The sequence below is a fragment of the Parus major genome, chromosome 8, assembly GCF_001522545.3.
Source record: "Parus major isolate Abel chromosome 8, Parus_major1.1, whole genome shotgun sequence".
Lineage (NCBI taxonomy): Eukaryota > Metazoa > Chordata > Aves > Passeriformes > Paridae > Parus > Parus major.
This window is the reverse complement of record NC_031777.1, coordinates 15049841-15069939: the sequence shown is the minus strand read 5'-3', so window position 1 is coordinate 15069939 and position 20099 is coordinate 15049841. Positions and strand designations below refer to the sequence as shown.

The 20099-nt window shown below is 33.4% G+C and overlaps 1 protein-coding gene across 7 annotated transcripts in view; it reads right to left on the bottom strand.

Annotated features, from left to right (window-relative positions):
- Positions 1-3500: 3500 nt before the first annotated feature.
- The window catches only part of HFM1 (helicase for meiosis 1), a 37457-nt gene continuing 20858 nt past the window's right edge, over positions 3501-20099 (bottom strand). For 6 of the 7 annotated variants that reach the window (XM_015636028.2, XM_015636027.3, XM_015636036.3 and 3 more), the window contains 20 exons: positions 18039-18119; positions 17318-17409; positions 16393-16499; positions 16258-16305; positions 15952-16049; positions 15732-15863; positions 12850-12935; positions 11861-11944; positions 10707-10864; positions 9891-9994; positions 8363-8518; positions 8018-8113; positions 7488-7606; positions 6581-6663; positions 6378-6487; positions 6175-6297; positions 5665-5755; positions 5294-5399; positions 4754-4911; positions 3501-4444 (listed from right to left, as the gene is read on the bottom strand). In XM_015636028.2, coding sequence (XP_015491514.1) covers positions 4378-4444; positions 4754-4911; positions 5294-5399; positions 5665-5755; positions 6175-6297; positions 6378-6487; positions 6581-6663; positions 7488-7606; positions 8018-8113; positions 8363-8518; positions 9891-9994; positions 10707-10864; positions 11861-11944; positions 12850-12935; positions 15732-15863; positions 15952-16049; positions 16258-16305; positions 16393-16499; positions 17318-17409; positions 18039-18119 — 2099 coding nt within the window. In that variant the 3' untranslated portion in view covers positions 3501-4377. The remainder of the gene's footprint in view (positions 4445-4753; positions 4912-5293; positions 5400-5664; positions 5756-6174; positions 6298-6377; positions 6488-6580; positions 6664-7487; positions 7607-8017; positions 8114-8362; positions 8519-9890; positions 9995-10706; positions 10865-11860; positions 11945-12849; positions 12936-15731; positions 15864-15951; positions 16050-16257; positions 16306-16392; positions 16500-17317; positions 17410-18038; positions 18120-20099) is intronic. The other variant, XM_015636032.3, reaches the window with a different exon arrangement.

Below are 20099 nucleotides of genomic sequence, written 5' to 3'. Positions count from 1 at the left end.
AATGTTTTGGAACAGATTTCTCTAAATTATAGCTTAATTAGATCAAAAGAAGAAATCCATAATTTCAAAGGATAAAGCCTGAATCTAGCCTGATTCTAGCTCAAAGTGTGATCAGGTACCAACATGAAGCAGCTTAAAACAAGTTACACAGGCTGACCTTAATAGGTGTGAATATCAGGTTTCCAATGCAGAAATATGTATTTTTCAATATACTTTTCTGAGCAGAAATCATGTCATTTATATGCAAATCAGACTATATTCTGCAGCTGATTCTTTTGTGCTGAAGCCATGGGAATTATTTGCACTTAATAAAGCCTCATAAATAGGTTTTGCCTCTAAGTGGGTGGGAGAACAGCAAATATATCATAACCATTTACAGCTACAAGCATCTTTTTATTTTGAAAGTTATATGCATCCTTTAATAGGAAGTTTCACAGTTACAAAAGAAACATTGTTTCCTCTATATAAACAAAATACCCTTACAGCCTTCAAAACAAAGCGTTTTGCCTTATTCCCTATGCCAAATTGCCATCTGGCCTCAGTCAAAAAGACATGATAATTCCATGCAGCATATGTTAAAAACAGGAAGAAATTACCTGTTATTATATCTAGGCACTTACATTTGAAAGAACATATACCTTCTTTATGTGAAGTATGTTCACCCAGTGCCATCTATTGCATTTCTGCACAAAACATGTTAACTTCTTCTCACAGCACCAATTAGATATGCCTCTCAAGTCCTGGCACATGGAAACCATCCATTTAAAAAGCACAAGAGGACAGACTCGGGGCCACTCTAAGCACATTCCCCTAAGTGTAATGAAACTAGTGTTCCAGTGTGGTAGGTACCACACTAAAGCCAACTGGGAAACAGCTCTCCCTAACTGGTATAAACCATCTGGACTGGGGCTCCTGTTAAGGGCAGGACTGCAAGTTAATAGCAGCACATCTTTTCCAGCCACTTCACAACCAGAGGGAAGAGCAACAGTCATCAGCACTGCCTAGACACAGAGAGTGACAAAAGAGCCCCAAGTGCTTACAGAGGTGCATTCCTTATCCCAGCCCATTCCACCTGAAACACTCATTCAGAGCACATGCAGACCAGGAGTTATAACACTGGGAGAAAATTGAAGGCTTAAACTGATACAATTTAATGTCACACAGATTTCAAGAACAAATACAGAAGCATGGCTCAGCCAGGTTGGTCTTTATCTCAACTGAACAGGGGCAGCCAATAAACACCTGCCCTTTTTCTATCTGATTGTTTTCAGTCAAGCTGAAATTCATCACTGAAAACACTATATGTGCCTCAGTTAATTCTCATGGAAGTCTTCCAAAAATTTAACACATTATTAGCCCTCTGCAGGAAGTGAATTTTACCCTGATTAGTACCTTCTTTTCTATTTCTTTGTTAAGCAAAGGAGCTTGAAAAAACCCCAGGCATTCACAGATCTCATTTCAAAGATAAAATTAAAGATTCTGGCACTAAAACAATTGACATGATACAGCTCTTTTCTCATCTACATAAAATGCAGACAGGGTGACATAAAGAGCTAATGCATGACACTCTTTCAGAAGAGGTACCACCGATACTATCATAATGATGCATTAGAGGGTTATCGTTTGTGCTCTGCAAAATGACCAGTTTTAACTATTTTGTGTATATTGGTTTCATACGGTGACTTCTGTTCATTCTTTATCATTATTATGACTGCCCTTAAGAGCACCAACTTTTATACCTCACATAACTATTCTGTGAAGGTACATCTAAGTAAAATTACAACCAAATAACAAGAGTCTGACTTGTTGCAACTGCTCTTATCTTAACAATTACTGTAATGTTTAACTCATTAAAATCTTCAAATAAATGAATAAAGGCTACATAATTAAAATGTGCTCAAGACATGCACCACACAATGAAAATTATGTCACAATACATTTGCCGTATTCTGTATGCTATAAACTTCTTATACACAAATATGTCTGGCAACATGTTTAAACACTATACTTATTTTCCCACTATTTTTGAAGATTATGAGTTTTGAGTGCATATTGCATTTTCTTCAGCATGGTTGAAGAAATGGTTGACCTCAGTTTATATTTTGAAATCAATATGTGTGATAGGACAAGGAAGCATATAAGGAAGTCGAAGTTAAATTAAAAGCAGGTATAAGCATGTATTTTATTATGGAGAATCACACAAGTAAGATAGTAAAATCTGACTTCACATAACATTGAATTTTCTTTCACTACTTCATTATAGGAAACAATATTTTTTCTAATGTAAATTTTGTAGAATCATCCCCAGACTAAAATCTGTGGCATCCTGCTATATCCCCGAAGAATTACTTACATAATCCCACTGACTGAAATTCAAACCGCTCATTTAATGTTTCAACTCTATGTAGAATTAAAATAAGGATCAGTTTAGACTCTAACAATGTTTTTATGTACTTTAGTCTGTATTTTACTCATTATTAGTAGCTTAGTGAAAATGTTTGATGATATCCTGTGGAATTTAATTAGTCTCTGTTAGCATTTGGTCAGCACCACAAGCAAAGCACAACCATCTTTTGCCACTTTATTCACCTTAGGAAACCTGGAACCTTACATGGATAAAGGAACTCAGTTCTCACATGTACAAGCAAGGCCATATTCAGAAAGCCTGTCTGTGAAATGACAGCACACCAACTTCTCCATGTCACTCTCATCACAGGTAATTTGCAGAGTTCCACCAGAGAGCAATTCAGCCCAATCTGATACAGAAGTATCTTCTAATAGCGTCTGCCTCTTTTTAGTGGCTAGACAGGGAGTCCAAGTGAACTAGGTTTATCACTTAATGGGATTCAACTAAACAATGGCAATTACAGCTCTCCACAGCTATGTCAACACTTACCTTCTGGGGCTTGACCTGGGGTTTTGGTCCCCTGGTCATTTACATGCAGCATCTTTTGAGAAACACCACTGTATCTTCCTGGGAGCCATCTGTTTCCCATGGAAATCAGATGATGGTGATGGGCAGGAGATAAAATCTGCATTCTTTAATCTTAGCCTGACACAGAACTGGAATGTGTACAGTCCACCAGGACTGCTGAGCTAAATGTAGCAGTAGTATAGTAATTCTGAGTTACATAAGCTTGGAAGCTTAACTAAAAAAAAATCTGACAAAAAGAGATCTGACATACTAATAACTTTGAGATGTAATAAAATAAAACAGAAAATATGTAGTTTTTCTATACTTGAAGTGTAGAAAAGTGAGTTAAGCTTGGGCCTGCTGGCATTTGCACAGTCAAAAACATATTGAGGGATGAGTCTTGAGGCTGCTTAGAGTAGGCCATTCTTTTATGCAGACAAAGAGTTATATCAGGTCAAAAGCGTAAGGAAACACTGGAGTCAAAATGCTATTAGCTGAGAAAATTACAACTTGGTAGTGCAGCTGCATGGCTGCATTTAGTTGCAGCACAAACAATGTTGTAAGAACAGACAGCTAATGTTTCACATGTGATTGTAACATTTTAATTCCTCACATTTTGAACAGTTAACAGTAAAAATTAACATTCTCTTGAATTTTAGACAATATCATATATTGCACTAACTTGCAAGGTCTACTGTTAAAACACTAAAGCTACAAAAAGATATCCAAATCCAATGCCTGGTGCCTAAATCTGTATTAGGACACATGAATGCCCATTTTATGACCTTGGGTATGGAAGTGAACAGGCAACAGAGTTTTAGAGTATTTTTACAGACATTTAACAACAAATTTGCTGAGAATATGGAAATATATATGCTTAAGTTGCACTTTTTTATTAACACATTCATAGCTGTCAAAGGGAATATCTAGAATCTAGAATAATTTACCATTCTATTACTTCTATTTATAAACCTAATTATTTTACAGACTCAGTACTATGAAAAATTCAGCTTTAGAGAAACTGAAAGAAAAACTCAAAAACATTATGAAACTTCCAAGGAAAGAGTCTTTCATTCACTTAAAGCTTACTTGAGAAACAGGACGTGTTACTACAAACACATTACTACAAATCTCTTACTTTCCCTAATGGGATTTTCTATTATCTATAAAAGCACCCTCAACTTGTGAACTATTCTCCTTTGACATATTTCAATATTTTTCTTTATAATCCTGAAAACAGCAAGGTCAACAAAAAAAATACTTAAGAACTTATCAAAACAAGATATTATTTCTTAGATTCTACAAATTAGACATTAGTTTTGTTATTATATACTCTGTGCAGCAATCCAGCAATTGATAAATAGGTATACAACAGAAATCAAACACCCTTGACTGAAGCCTTCACTGTAAAATTGACTATAAATTCTTTCCCCAGCACTTACAATGTATTTTGTTTACATGTTTTACAAAATACCATCAAATATTCCAAGAAAGGGCTTGACATCGTTGGATTCATCATCAAGAAGATATCTAAAGAAGATTAAGCAAACAAATTAGATATAGCACATCAAAACCTATGGAATCAGGAACACTATATAGAGTCCAGAGAAATCAAGATAAGCAAAATAATTTTAATTTCTCTTTTAAGAGACATTTCTTTTAAGAAATTAATGAAATTTAAATTTAAGAAATTAATGAAATTTAAATTTAAGAAATTAAATGTAAGAAATTAAATCTCTTTTAAGGAAAGTTAATTGTTACTATTACTGTGAAAATGAAACTTTTTAACAATGAATATTAGAACCTAACATTGCCTAAAGTTATGTATGTTTTTTTTACCTAGGATCTGCTTCTTTTTCTTGCTGTTTTGTGAAAATAAAAAAATCTTCTTTCCTAGTGAATTTAGAAGTGTCTGAGATTATTTCTGCGTTGGAAGAACACTGTACATTTTTTTGCTCTTGAGAAAGACTTGAATGCTTTTTCCCTTGAAAACTGAACTGCAACATAAAAGTTAAAAAGTATATATGGTTAGACCAACTGAAACTCCCAGATTGTTGTAGAGTGTAGTACTGGTATTTAATTGATATTATGGTGTTTGACAAGGACCAATCATGTGATGAATCTTACTATATACTGGATAGAAAAACAATCAAATTGAGTAAATAGTTTTGAGATCGTGCTATATAAAGTAAATCATATCCTGTTTCTTTGTATCAGGAATATCTCACTGAACATAGATTGCATGCAGGTTTGGACAATACAGAAAGGCTCAGAAAGTCAGGATGTCCGAATTGATTTGTAAATCAGATATGGCAAATATATTTACACAATAAATACACTAATTATAGAAAATTATGTTACCAATATATTTTTACTCACCAAAGTTCTATTTCTATTCTGTACAGGTAAATTCACTTTTGATGTGCTATTGACCACACAAGCATCTGAGTTCTGAATATTGGTCTCATCTTGTACCGTGCATGAACTGAAAATACCAAGTTGAATAATTTCAATGTTATTACAGAAGTGCAAAATTATTTACTTTTCAGTTCAAGATTTTCTACTTATTTCCCTGCACAGTTAAATAAGAATCAAATTAAAATCATTCAACAATTCATACCTTTTAAACATTGAAATTCATTCACTTTTACGAGTGAACAACTTTCTATATATTTAATTACACAGATACTTGTGACATTCAGACAACATTTTAAACTGAATAAAATAGTAGTAAATTATGTAAGTCTTACTCTTTTGAAATGTTATTTGTGGCTTTGCTTGTTGTATACTGGCAGAGGGGTTCACATTCATCTGGAATTTGAAGGCAGATATTTCCATGTTCTGTGGAAGAGTGAAAGTTTTAAAAAGAGAGTTGAGAAGCAGCCACAATCCCTTTTAAGTATTTCACATGCTATGATAAATAATACTTTGAAAATTATGAAGTGTCTTAACACTTGAAATATTTCTTCTGTGGGTTTTGGGCTGCAATATACAATCACTATATATTATGCAACAAAAATTGTGCAGTTGCAGGCCATCAAAAAATTTTAAATGTGACTTTTTCAACTCTCCCTTCTGTATTAAATTTGTCAAAATATATGTGACATTCAGTGTAGAATAATAAACCTGTCAGTCAAGTCAATTAACCAAAAATTTCAGGTGGTTCTATTCATTGTATACTATATTAATTTATTCTCAAATAATAGCCTGTAGATTATTTCGTATGTAAGAAAGAAGAAAGTTTGTTGAAATAACCTTACCTAATTCTCTACTGACAAAATTACTAGCAAGTACCAATTTCTCATCATCAATATCATCCCAAATATCATCTCTCAGTTCAAAGTCCACATTCAAAGCATCTGAAAAACAGTATCTGCTTTTATCTGTGGCAGAAAAATATGAAGCATTAATATAAAGATCAAAACAGTGAACATTGTAATTTTAAACATTAGGTGTAAGTTACTATTCTTTCCACTATTCCAGGATTGCAGTTGTTTCTTAGATACTTCTAAGGTATTAATATTATCTGTCTGGTCCACTGAAGGTGATGAAGATGGCAGTTTATTGCCAGACCTATTTAAAAAAAAATAAATCAGTGGCATTTCAGTAAAACAGTTGCAAAAAGTTGCAAAATAATTTTATTCACAAAACATTTCTTAACAGTACCTTGGCAAGGCTGGCAATAAAGACTTTGGTGTAAAAACAAATTGTTTGAGATCCACATTTTCAGCTTGATTCAACATCTGCATCTAAAGAAAGCAATATATTTTAAATTTTAAGATATAAACATACTGAGAACTGTTATTTTTTAACAAGCTTAATGACATCATTAATATTGTAAGTTAGATTAATATTTAAAAATCATAAAACATTTCTGATATCTGCTTATCTAATATACTCAGTTAAAAAGGTTTGAATTATGTGTTTCTAGCGAAGATATCCAAGTACCCTGGCAAACCCAGACTGCTTGACTCTCATTTTTATTAGCTGTAGGCTAAATAATCCTCTGTTGCAAACAAATAAGCAAACAAAACTGTGAGGTGGAAATAAAACCCTCCAATACCTTAAATATCATTCTTGCTGTGTAACGACCTAGTTTAACACTACATTCCGAGGAATAAAGTGCAGGCCATGAAATCTTTCAGAAGTTTAAAACTAATGTGGATGGTTTTCTTACAAACAAGTCGATCTATCTGCCACTGAGAAAGACTCTTAGTAGCATGACTAATAAATACCACAATTTGTTTCATTCAGGTCATATTTTGCCAAACCAAGTCACAGTGCAGTACCTTCCAACAATGCCTCTGAACCTCACTAACCACAACCTATTAAATGCCATAAAAGGAAAAAATATAGAGGACATGCATAAAAGTGGACCATTGGAAGTGTCCTGAAGAACAGTAGAACCTCTCAAAGATTCCTGGAGCTTTGTACTTTGCTTTTTGCATTCCACACAGAAAAGTCAAACTTGAATGTTCATATTTAGTGAAAAAATTCTCTCTGCAAACAATGCCTACAAATATGTAACAGATTAAAATAAATGTATGAAATGGCTGACTGCATTCAAGTGAACCTTTAGCCGTTTTACTGGGGGTATAGATGAAATTGAGTTCCTGCTCCTTAAATCAGCTAGGTACAAGGAAAACTGTGTGTCTCCATTCATCTGTGACCTCGGAGGTACTCCAGTTTTACCTGAGAAAATGAAGCAAAATGATCTCTAGATTAGTTATAAGGGATAAATCCTAATTATTTTCAGGTGACTTTGAAAAACTTTGCCAATAAGCTTAGTATCTTCTGTTAAAAGATTCTAAAAGATTTAACATGCTAACCACAAGATCTAACACAGAATTTATATAAAAGTGCAACAAGCTTGACAGTTTTTTAAATCATAGGGAAAGTACAAAAAGTATCATTAATCATTGTAGTGCCTATAAAAGTACTACTGATAAAGCTATTTATAACTGTTTTTATGACTGCATCATAATAACTCAGGCCCCATTCTCTCCCTTGTATTTCTGTTAACGTAGCCATTGGTATGATGGGAGCTGTTCTAAATTGCATTTGTCTAAAACTATCAGAAGTAGTAGATTTAATGAAACTCACAGCAGTCATGCCCACACACATCTTTATTTTTACAGCGGTGGTTGCATTCTCTGTTTCCATATTTCCTGAAAGCAATCTCCTGTTTAGATCTGCCTCCTAGATAAATATAATACATATAATTCAAACAGCAATATTGGATATCAAACACCCATGATTTTTCTTACTTTCAAAATCATCAAAGAATTGCATTGCAGTACTTGACAAGTAGAAGAAGCAGAGTTGTATTCTTATTACCTTTAAGAAAGAAACAGCAGGGACAAATAAAGATCTAGCTCCCTAGTGAAAGCAAAAATCAATTTACTGTTGAATTTTGTATTAGCCAGATACTGTGACCTGACCATTTACCTGTATCTACTTTTGCTGCTGGCAGGCTTTGGCGTGAGCCATAACATATATCAAGTGTAGATTCAGCTTTCAATTTTTGATTTGTAACCACCTTACATCCCTCTGTTTTTGGTGTTAAGTAGAAGGCTGTATATGCTTGCTGTATATCAAGGCCAACTTGGAAAAAAAAGACAAAAATATTAAAACTGCTTTAAGTTGTCTCTATACTACTGATTATCTTTAGTTTTCTGAAGTGTTTAAGCAAGTAAATGTTACTCAAAGATCACGGAAATTTTAAAAAATAATTTTCCCTTAAAGCACACTCTTGTATGACCAGATTCTTTAGCATTGAGATTAAAAACCCCAAACATTTTTTAGAATTAAAGTCATAGTTACTAGAAGAAAAACAGAATTAGTTCCTTTAACCAAATATTCTTCTATTGTGTTAAAACTACATTTATCTATGGCTTTGCACTGCTGATAAAATTAATTGATAAAAGCAGCTCTGTACTGGCAAAGGCATAAAATGAGTATGTTGATAGTGCTTCTCAAGTTGAATGCAAATATATACGTGAGACTGAGAGACACCCATTGTAAAGAGAGTAATTTTGTCTCTTATTAGGGAAATAAAATTTGCTGGAAAATCAGACAGGCTTTTAAAAAATGTAAGATTGCCTTCAAGTCTGAAATAGGAGCAGACTTCAAAATAAGTAGAAACTAAGAAGACTTGGTTTTAGTTTAATTTCACTGTTACCAGTTTCAGAAAAATTAACTGTTTTCTGAACTCAGTAGAATGTGTAGATAAAAGGACAATTTTAATTTCTGTGTGATTAGAAACTCCTCCTTTTTCCAGAGCCACAGGTCTTGCTGCAGAAATATAGATTATTCCAGGCTTGATTATTGTAATAATCTCAATGTCAATATTTACCATGGCAGCATCAACTACACTTCAGTTAATCTAGCACAGAGCAATCTTCTTTACTGGTGAGGCATGATGACAGAATTTAATGGAGTCAGCCTATTTTTAAATTGTTTTTCAATTGTGTTTCAAGGTCATAAGGGTCTCTCTTCTCATTTGCTGCTATAGTTCCAATTGTATGGAAATTGACACTGAGGGGACCCGTGTTTAAATCTCCATACAGTAAGGCACAACATTTTCAGCTGTAGGAATTTCTTGTTGCCAAAGTGCAGATTCACAAAGACAGCTCTGCTCAGCACAAATAACCTGTCAGGCTGATAGGTTATCCCAACTGAAAGTTAACTCACTTGAAGGAGGACAAAAGAGAATCCCAATCTGTATCAACAGAGCAAAATACAGTCTCCTAGTAACAGTTTTGATGCTTCCCAGTTCCTTAATGTGGTAGTAAATTAAATAAACAGATAAGAAATTGTGGGAGGTAGTATGCAACCCAGTAAAACACATGTAAATAGAGGTCTGTTTCCAGACCAGCTCACTTTATTATACTTTGGCTTAATAGAAAGTGTTTTAGTAATTTCTTCCAAAATCCTATGCATATTGTTTTTTAATACAAAGAATACCCTAACCTACCATAATCAGAACTAATTAAATTTATACTAATGTCTTCTGATTTAAGAGCTCTTTTAACTTCAATTTTCTTCATCCAATTTCCAGTTTTCAGCAGCACAGAATCCCTGTAATACAACAGCAAAGTTGTTAGACATGGGCAGTGAAAACACAACTGCATACTATGCTATCTGTAACCAAGTGAAAGAGCCTGTATTTGGTCCCAGTTCTGTAGTTTTGCTTGATAATTGGCCTAAGAATAACTTTTCAATAATGTATGATTTACGGCCATAAGAGGGCCAGGATCCTGCAGATCAGTTTCAGTTGTGCCAAAAGTGCCAGATTTCAGCCAGAATTCTTGTGAAGGTCAAGCAGTTGGAAAATATTTTGTTTCTCTTTTCCCATTTGCTCCAAGCATCTCTTAGCCGACTGGAGAATTGAAATCCACCTCTGAGGGATAAAGCAATTTTTAAAATATAATTAAAGAAATACAGCTAACAGGAGTAAGTGACAACTGGTTTATCTACCTTTTTAATAGGCATTTTACTTGTCTTATATTTATGGGAAAATTATTATGACTTTTCCACAATATGACAATGATGTTCAACAGATATTTACATGTGCTGTCTGCAATGACAAGCACACTGGCATGTTTTGGGGGTTTTTGAATCTTGTGTAGCATTTTAAATTACAACAGTGACTAGAAAATGCAGTAGGATAAGGAATAATTTTGTACTATTAGACATCAGTAGGAAGTACTGAAAAAACTGCAAGTCACAGAACAGATGAAAAGCCAACACCATAAAATGATGTGAGGCAAAAAAACCTGATCATACATACATAATTTTCTGATTAAAAATGACTTGGTTGTCAGCATCTCCTATGACCAACGTAACATAGTGAAAGTCTGGCGCTGTTCTCTTTGTCTGTAGCTGCTCATAGTTTGTTAACTTGACGGTTACTAAAATTTCGGCCAATGTGTCACTGTATTTGGGCAGCTAAGGGAAAATGATACAGAAGACATAACTGCTAAAATATGCAAAGTAAAATAAATTCCCTTCCATAAATTTCCATCTGTTGATACAAGCACAAAACCTCAACTCAAGCAATTTGAATTTGTGGTACAATTTTTATTTGTTGTTCTGAGACTGATTTTTGGTACTAGCTTGGCCGTAGCTGAATATTCTAAGTTTGATTCAGTACTGAGAATCAAAGACAAATACAAAGAGAAATGTGCAAGAATAAGACTTATATAGAAGTTATATTCTGACATCCCAACATTCCTCTGTAAGACATTTATAGTTGTTAAATCTTTGTTCTGAGAAGTTAGCTACTTATCTAGTGTTATGTCAAATGAAAAGTAAACTAGAACTGATTGTTATACCGATAGTATTTCAGAAATCTGTTGAGTTCTTAATTTCAAACGTGTCTTCATTTCTATCAACTTCAAGGTTACTTTTCGAATTTTGTGTTTTAGAAAGCTAGAGTGTCTTTGTGATCCATATAAGACAAAGTACGTATCAGAACCTCAAAGCTCTTGACTACACATAGAATTGTACCCTTCCTTTGAAAGGGCACCAGCTAGGCTAATGTAATAATTTACCATTTCTCTATATTCCTAGGTGTGCTATAGAAAATAAACATGAGTTAATACCATTTCATAAGCTTTATTTGGGTGTTTTGTTGTCTCTAGGATTTGATTAAATTCAAGATAGAAGAGACCTATCAGACACACATATAATGCTAGAAAGTGAATATGCTGGTTTACATCTGTAACATAAAATGCCATCAATGAGAGAGGCCAATATATTATGGGAAATGTCTGTTCCAAGGCTCTCCTTTGAGATTTAGGAGTTTCATTCTACCTAATAAGCTTTAAGGAGTCACGATGTGATCTTCTACCCATTAAGGCTCAGAATTTGTTTAAGTCAGTATTTTCTTTTTCATTTAATAATACCAGCATAAAAACATAAAATAAATATAAAAGAATGTACCTGTTCAATTTCAAGTTCATATTTTGGAAGGTGCAAAACAGACTCTTTAATCTGGTTTCCAAAAGGAGGATGTCTGTTTAAAATCTGCAAAGATATAAACCCAAGGAATCAAAGTCACCTCTGTTAGCAACAAAAGCCCCCTTAAGTCTTGGCTCTCTACTGTCAGTGATGCCCAGAATAGCAACATTACCAAAAGAAAATTCCAACACTTTTTCACATTGCTACTGCTTTTGTTCAGTTAACAGCCAATCAACTACCAATGACTACTCAGGTTTTATATGAGATGACTCCTCTATGTTGCACAAGCTTTAACGAAAACAAAACAAATTACAAGAAAAAATACAAAAGGAGCCAGAAATAAGAAATCAAATTTTCAAAGTCAAAACAGAAAAACTCAAGATTTAGAAGTCCATTTTATCTTCCAGAACACTGGAATAAGTTTCCACAGAAAAGAAGCCAAGACCCAAAGAATCAGTCCTAGGGTAACATTTACCTTTCCTAAAATAAGAAGTGCTTCATAGACGATTTAGAAGATTTTTATTTTACTCCTATCTCAAACTTGCAATAATGGAAATTTGAGATTTTCATGATTAACATACACTAAGAGAAACTTTAAATACATATTCCCTTCTACATTTTTCCAACACTCTTAATAGAGAAGTGCATATTGTCTTTTGTTTCAAACCATGTTAATGATTAAATTCTACATATTCAAGCATCTACTTTCCACAGCCAGCCAAATCATGAAATCATCATCATTCACATTAAATTTGCTATAACAGAACATCATACACATTTTCAAGGAAAACCAGCAGTAACTACACAGCTTTTTTAATTTTACTAGTTAAAATGAGTAAATCACCTAAACCTCTAAATTTTGCTATGATCATATCGAAAATATATATCAACTATACTGCTTTTACTGGTAACAGCATTAACCCTCAGTAATTTCCCTATCATATTTATCTATGTACCAAATAATAAGTTACCAATTCAAGCTCCCTTGCATTTATATCTTCAATTTTTTTAAACGATGTCAGCCCAGCATTTACCATAGCATTTGACAGTGATACACCTGTGAAAAACATGTATACAAGTTTTATGCTGTTAAAGGACAATGAATAACCTCAAATTATTCTAACAACTGCATTACAGCAGTTGTTAGGACCAAAACATTTGATGCAGCTTTCGCCCAGCAAATCACTGAACTTATTTTCATTTGATTAGTTATTTCAGTATTATTTAATTTCTTCATTAGTAAAGAGAAAAAGAAATGCAATACAAACCAAATAAGAAAATATACAGTATTTAAATCATTAAAACTTTAACATTTTCTACAAGAAAACAGATTTTAGATTGCTTTCTACAGCAGTCAAGAAATGTGTTCTGTATATATATGATAAAAAGCATGCTATACAGTATTCTTTTTCTCAGATTTTTTTCCCATGCAAGAAATTATTTATTATGTTAAAATCATAAAAAGCTCAATGTGTTTGAGCAAGTTAATAATAAAATTCACTGGAAAAGAAGTATTTATTATAATCCACAGGTCATTGCAGCTTTAGCAAAATACTTTCCCATGCCATAAAAGCCACAAAAGCAGAGAATTATATGTACACTTTTATTTCTCTTCATGATTCACGATACTTCCAGTGAGATTTAGAGTTATCACAGCATGTGAAAAGGCATTTAAGTGGCCTGGAACTACAGCCTATTATAATAACTGCAATGATTGTACGTAAAAAATAGTACCAAATACTTAGAATGAGTATTTGGATCCTTCCCACACAGTGCTGCAAAATAGTATAAGAAATCTGAAAATTAGGTGGGAAAGCTATTTAGATACTTTAGATAGGTTGCTTCTTGGAAGACATTACAGGAATCTTACAAGAAAAGACTTAACTCAAGAATTTAATAATTTAGAGAAAGAGAAGACCCTTTTGTCTTTTTATGTGTATTTGAACATCTTTTGGGTCTGACTTAGAGAAAATATCTTTTACCATCTCCCTGTTCCTTTGCAGAAGCTCTGCAGTCGGAAGATTGAAAACTCTCACACATTACTTCTGCTGCTACAGCTGCAGCCCTGCTTCTTTATAACTGAAGCTGAACTCTTTTATCCTAATTGCAAAAATGGCAGAAGGATTTATGCCAGTGAAGATAATATCATAAATAAGACTTTTATTTTCATCTACTGTTCTCAGCAAAAAAATAAATGGGGGTGGAAATTAAATTGAAGAAATAGTAAATGTCATAAATCCTATGTGACAACCGATCATTACCCTGTCTATTAGAGCAAGCAAACAGAAACCAAACATACCATTCAGCTACAAAAGGGAGCATCATTGTTGGACAAGAGTTGTAGAAATGCAGTAAGAATTCAACTGAATTATCAGTCTCAGTAAGGCCAAATGTCAGTCAAAGAACAGTCACTCTTATAATGGAAATACTGATTAATAAGGCATTTTTAAGGTTCAAAAGTAGCATACTGAGATAACAGTTTAAAAATTAAGGACTTCTGAATATGCTATGTGGTATCAGCTAATTTCTTTGAACTTAAACAATTCATTTAACTTCAGAAAGAAAAAGAGTAAGATTAGCAGCCATAGGAAGAGGTTAAAAATCACATCATACTACAGGCGTCAATTCAGTGTTTGATTCGGGAAAAGAGTGAACTGTCAGAAGAATGTTCAAAAGAAGTTTATGAGGGGAACAAATGACACTTTGGAAGTTAGCAGTTCTTTATAACATATGCTGCAAGAGCTATGACAGCATAAGGAAAAAAGTACCCAAAAAAGGGAAAATTGGACAGAGATGTCTGTATGTACACCACTTACATTATTAAAAAACTAAATGTGACTTTATTCTACTGAATATACTGTATAGAAAAGGATTTGTCTACACTGCAAGTGCCATATTTATTCCACTCATCCTAACTCCACAGAAATGCTGAACATGAGGCAGATTCCTCAGATGATTGTGTCGACATTGCCACAGGTGGGGATAGTGGAAATGTGTTCCCAGCACTGTGCTAACAAGCCCTACCCTTGCTTTGAATCCACATGAATGAAGCATTACAGCCTCTGCACTTGAGCAGGCAAGGCTGTAAGGTACTGTACCCTATGGACATTCGGGTTTAGCCATTCTCTAATTTGCAGATCTCTATACCACACAGTTCAGTGCGGAGCTGATGTATCTCTAAAGAAGAAATAGACAGAAGGCTGCAGTGAATTTTGAAAGCATGAAGGTATGATAAGACCAGACATCAAAGCAGGAAGATACACTACTACCTCAAACAAGTATGACTACATTTTTATAACACAGAGGACTCAAAAATTTCTGAACTCCTTTTCAAATAATTATGACAAGCCTGTACTTCCAGCCAGAAGTTCATTCAATAACAGGATACAGTGAAAGGAAGAAGATCATTAGAAACTTTTGATCATCATGTGTATAAGAACCTCATGCAAAATAAATTGATTTCTATTTCATGATTCCTATCCTTTTCAATGTGAATTAAAAGGTTTTTCATGCATACAAGTAAGAGGACCTACAGCAACAGCTGCTTGGAAAAGAAGGCATAGCCTAGTCAGGAACATGCAATCGCATCAATGTGGAATATGCTTGGGATACTGAGAGGAACATAAAGGAATAAGAACAATTCTGAAATACTTTGAAAGCCTGAAGAAAATTACTGGACAGCTTACTTTTGTTAGGGCAGATTCTTCTGCCAACTATGGTACTCAATTGTGGCAAATAAGTAACTAGCAGACTAATTCAATTAAGTAAGCAGACACCACAGAAATTAGCTGCTAATTATGAGTTTTGCTTCTCTGTCAATATTACACTTTTATAATTTCTAACTAGCACCTACCAATTTTTTCCAATTGTTTAGACACATGAAGTGAATTTTCCCAAAGTCTGCACCTGAAACACTTGGCTAAAATCAAAGAGTTTAATAAAGCAGCGAAGTTGTTCTTAGATGATGCCAGAAAGTCAGATAACCCTGTAAAAAGAAGATTGACTTATGTTAGTAAAATAAAATGTAGCTTCTTAGTATATGTAACCAAAAAAAGGATTAAATTTTACCATACATCTAGTAACTCTCAAGCCATTTCTAAATATTCTGCCAGTATCTTGTGTCAAAGTAAAGTCTTGAATAGGAATACATCCCAGCTGAGCCTGAATGAGACTGGAAAAAGAATGGGTTTGATATATAAGCTATACTCTAAACAAAGAACAACATAAAAGCTTTTAATGGTGAAAAAAAAGGAAATTCAGAATAGAAACAAAAGACAAGATCTGGTCCCCTGAAAAATGACAAAAAAATTAGCAGGGACTTCAACAGCCATAAAATGACAGTTTTTCAATAAAAATTAAAAAGGCAATATAATATTTACCAGTTTACTTTCATTTCTCTTGTTTTTATCTTCCCCTCCATTGGAAACCTATGTATAAAAACATACATATTTTCTACAATTGATTTTATGTATTGTTAAAAAGGTACTTTTGATTTCTAATGTATTTTTAAATACCTGATAGTTATTTTGTCTTTGTCTTTATTCAAGGTATTCAATATTTTCTTTTCATTTGTTCTTAACTTCACATCCACAAATTCTGTGCAGTTGGAGATCATTGTAATCTGTAATAATTAAAATTATTATATAATAGTTTTAATTTCCCATTTTTTCTCACTTTTTCTAACTTTTTATTAGAAAGAACACTTGAAAAAAAATATTGTCTCAGCAATATGACCATGAAGACACAATCCATCAGTTCTTTTCAGAGTTCTGACCAACTTTCCTTCCTCTTCCTATAAAGGCTATTAATGAAAGGGGAAATTTTTTCTTTCAGCTTTTAGATTACTATTTCAGTTGAGGTTAGCTAAAATCAACCGCACACATTGCTAACACTTTATACAAAGCAAATACAAACAACTGTTCCTGCTATATATTTCACCTTGCTTTCTTCACATTTTAACAAAGATAGTCACAGGAGAACAAGTGTTGCATTTTTTCATGGCAGATCTGTTTTACCATAGTATTCATTTGAAAGCAAAATGTCTTGTGATTCAGATAACAACCTATTATCTGAAAGAGGAAAGTTGCTTAAAACAGAAAGACAATTCCCTTAAAAGTAAAACCTGCTCTTGATGCAGCTGGATTTTGCAACAAAAAAACCTACTAAACCAGAAAACATTAAGGCTTTTAACAAGTAAACAGAACAGTTTCAGCAACTTTGCATCTTCATAAGCAAGGTTAGTGAGGGGAGAAAGAGTTAGAAATCAAAAGATCTCAAAGTACAAAGCCTCAAAAATACTCCATATAGAATTTAATTAACTGTATTTTCTAAAACTTTATATATAAACAGAGCCAGAGTTTTTTAAAATAAATAGCACCTCACACTTGTTAGACTGTTTAAAAACTATTGAACATAGGTAATTTTAAAAAGTCAAATTACCAATTCTTTTAGAGTCTCAGTTCCCTTAATTGTGAAAAACTGCTTCACTGTATCAAGTGCAATGTAATACCACGCCATTAATCTTCCGGTCTCTGTGAAAGAATAATATATCTTAAAAAAAATATATATACCAAGTATATTTCAGGGGGTTGAAGTATCTTTAATTTAAAATTTAATTATCTTTCTTACTACAGGCCTCTGTGAGATTTACCACCACTCCCCAGTATGTTATTGCCCCCCAGCTGTCTGATGGACATTACAGACCCAGTCATGGAGTAGCAGAAAGAACCATGTGCCGGCTGCAGCTCTCTTCAATGAGATTGTCACACTAACACACCAGGCAGCAAACTATGGTTGCTAAGAAGACAACCACCTCTAGCAGAGGACTGTAGAGAAGAGCAGGTATTGATAAAACCTGTCCTTCACTGCACTGTGCCACAACCAATTATCCTGTCAGTGTCCTGCAATCCTCCTAATCTGTAACAAATTTTCAACAACAACGAGAGAAGATCTACTCATGAAACAAGATTTAGAGAATGAACATCCATGACTTGGTCAAGAAATGTGTCCATGTATTCTACTCAAACAATCCCTCGGAGTCTACTCTCTATTACACTCATGTACTCTTATGAAAGGGTCACAAGGGTAGTTGATACCCTTTGTAGTTCACTACCATCTCTACATCACTTCTAAAAATCAGTTTACTTGAAATAAGTATTACCTGTTGGTTTGAAATTATTTGCTTCATCCATCCTGATCAAATCAAAAGATGATAAATCATTTAAGTTCTTCAGACACAGTTCTGTCAAAAATTTGAAAAATGTTTTCAGCATGTACTAAAAATACTTTATCTATTACAAACCAGAAACATCATCATCAAATTGCAATGAATGTATACCCAAGTAACTCCACTGAATTCAATTAAAGGTTTTGGAATACCATCGTGCTTCTATTAAAGTTGGTGGTTAATTTCTGCCTGTGGAAACTTACTCAAAGTTAATTGATACAGGACAAGCCAACTCTTTTTCAGTAAGGCAAAAGTTGCAAAGGAAAAGAAACTAGATGCTGGAATGTAGGTTGTCATATTCAATTTTAAATGAGTTCAGAAAGCCCACAGCATTTATACAAAAGATTTCTCCTACAGAGTCAACACCTAAATGGTTCAAATTTCAAATACCCACAAGTGTTCGTGAATCCTTCATTAGAAATTTTCAAAACTGTATCAGGTGCATTTGTATTTATTTCACTAAACCCTTTGTGTCAGGTATCTACATAAGAATGACCAAAGTGCTTTTGTTCTCTCTTTTTCAAGATCAAGGCAATATTCAGAATTTAGAAGTCAGAACAGCACTCAAAGAGATACTTCCCTTAGCAACGAGAAATCATTCACTTTACACATGAAATACATGAAAATATTATATACATTACTACAAAATATTTCTCATTGCAGGGAAGAGGAGCTAGTTCCTCCAAGAGCTTTTTAAAAGAGGTAGTTTTTAACATCAGAATACCAAGGAAATATAATCCACACTGAAAAAGCATTAATTGAATTCTTCTAGCGCTATCTGTACAGGTGATTTTAAACCACACCTAATCCCATTAAAGGCTAATTTAGGTAGTATCATGCTTCATTCCCTCTATTCCTTTCAACCTACATGGCAAGAATAGAAAAGTCCTGATGTAAAAGACAGGAAAAGATCGAAAGCTACTGAAGGAGGCAAATTTTCTTACTGACAAGTACTCCTTTTTTCACTGTCTGCAAGTCAGAGTCAATGTCTCACATTTGGAGAATTCAAGTGGAAGCAAATATACCGTGTTCCTGAAGACAGGCCCTTGAAACCCTTACACCTGAACAGCCTCAGCATCATTCCACCAAGCCCAAAATCAATCACAGATTTTTCTTACAGCTATGTAAAAAATGTGTATATGGAGTCCAAGTACAAGCTCAACAAATTTCTGGGCATGTATCTGTCCACATTTTCATGTACCAGGCCCATCTCCAGATATTTTAGCTCCAAATGGTCTGATTATGATAGATATGAGGACTTTCATTGAAGAGAAAAAACATCTTTGTAGATTTTAAGAACTTGGTAGCAAGTATTCTTTTATTAATATACTAATTTTTTATCTACCGAAAAACTAACATTAAAATAAATTAACAAAATAAAACCACCTGAAGAGTTGTATGATATTTCTGTATTTAAAGGTAAGAGGCATCAATTCCCAAACTATTTTTTCAGCTGTACGTTTTCTCATGGAAATTCAAATAGTTAAAATACAGTATTTAAAAAAAAAAGTCAATAACTGGGTTTTATTCAAGTCTTAGCAAAAAAAAGCCTCTTAAAATCATGCAATTTTAAATTGGTCATGGACAAGGTAAAGAGGTTTACATTTTATATCCTTTATTTTCAAGGCTAAATTTATGAAGGGAAGATGACAATCTCTGAAAAGGCCTTTTTTTAAAATATAGCAACAGAAATTAATGAAAGCAAAGAGATCAATCAAAGGAAAATTAGGAAGAATGACAATCAAAATTAAAGTGTTTTTCTCCATATTTCTGAGTTTGTATATGGAGATGAGGTAGGTAAAGGCATTTAATTATTTTCTTCTAAACAAGAAAAGCTTCTATATCAATGTAAAAAATGTAAATGTAATTAAATTGTACTGATAGTATTTCAGAAATAATAATAAAATAAAATTAATAACACATTATAGTAAATTACACTTGTTCTGCAAATAGATCTGTTGAAATTAATGGATATAAATAATAAACATGCAGGAA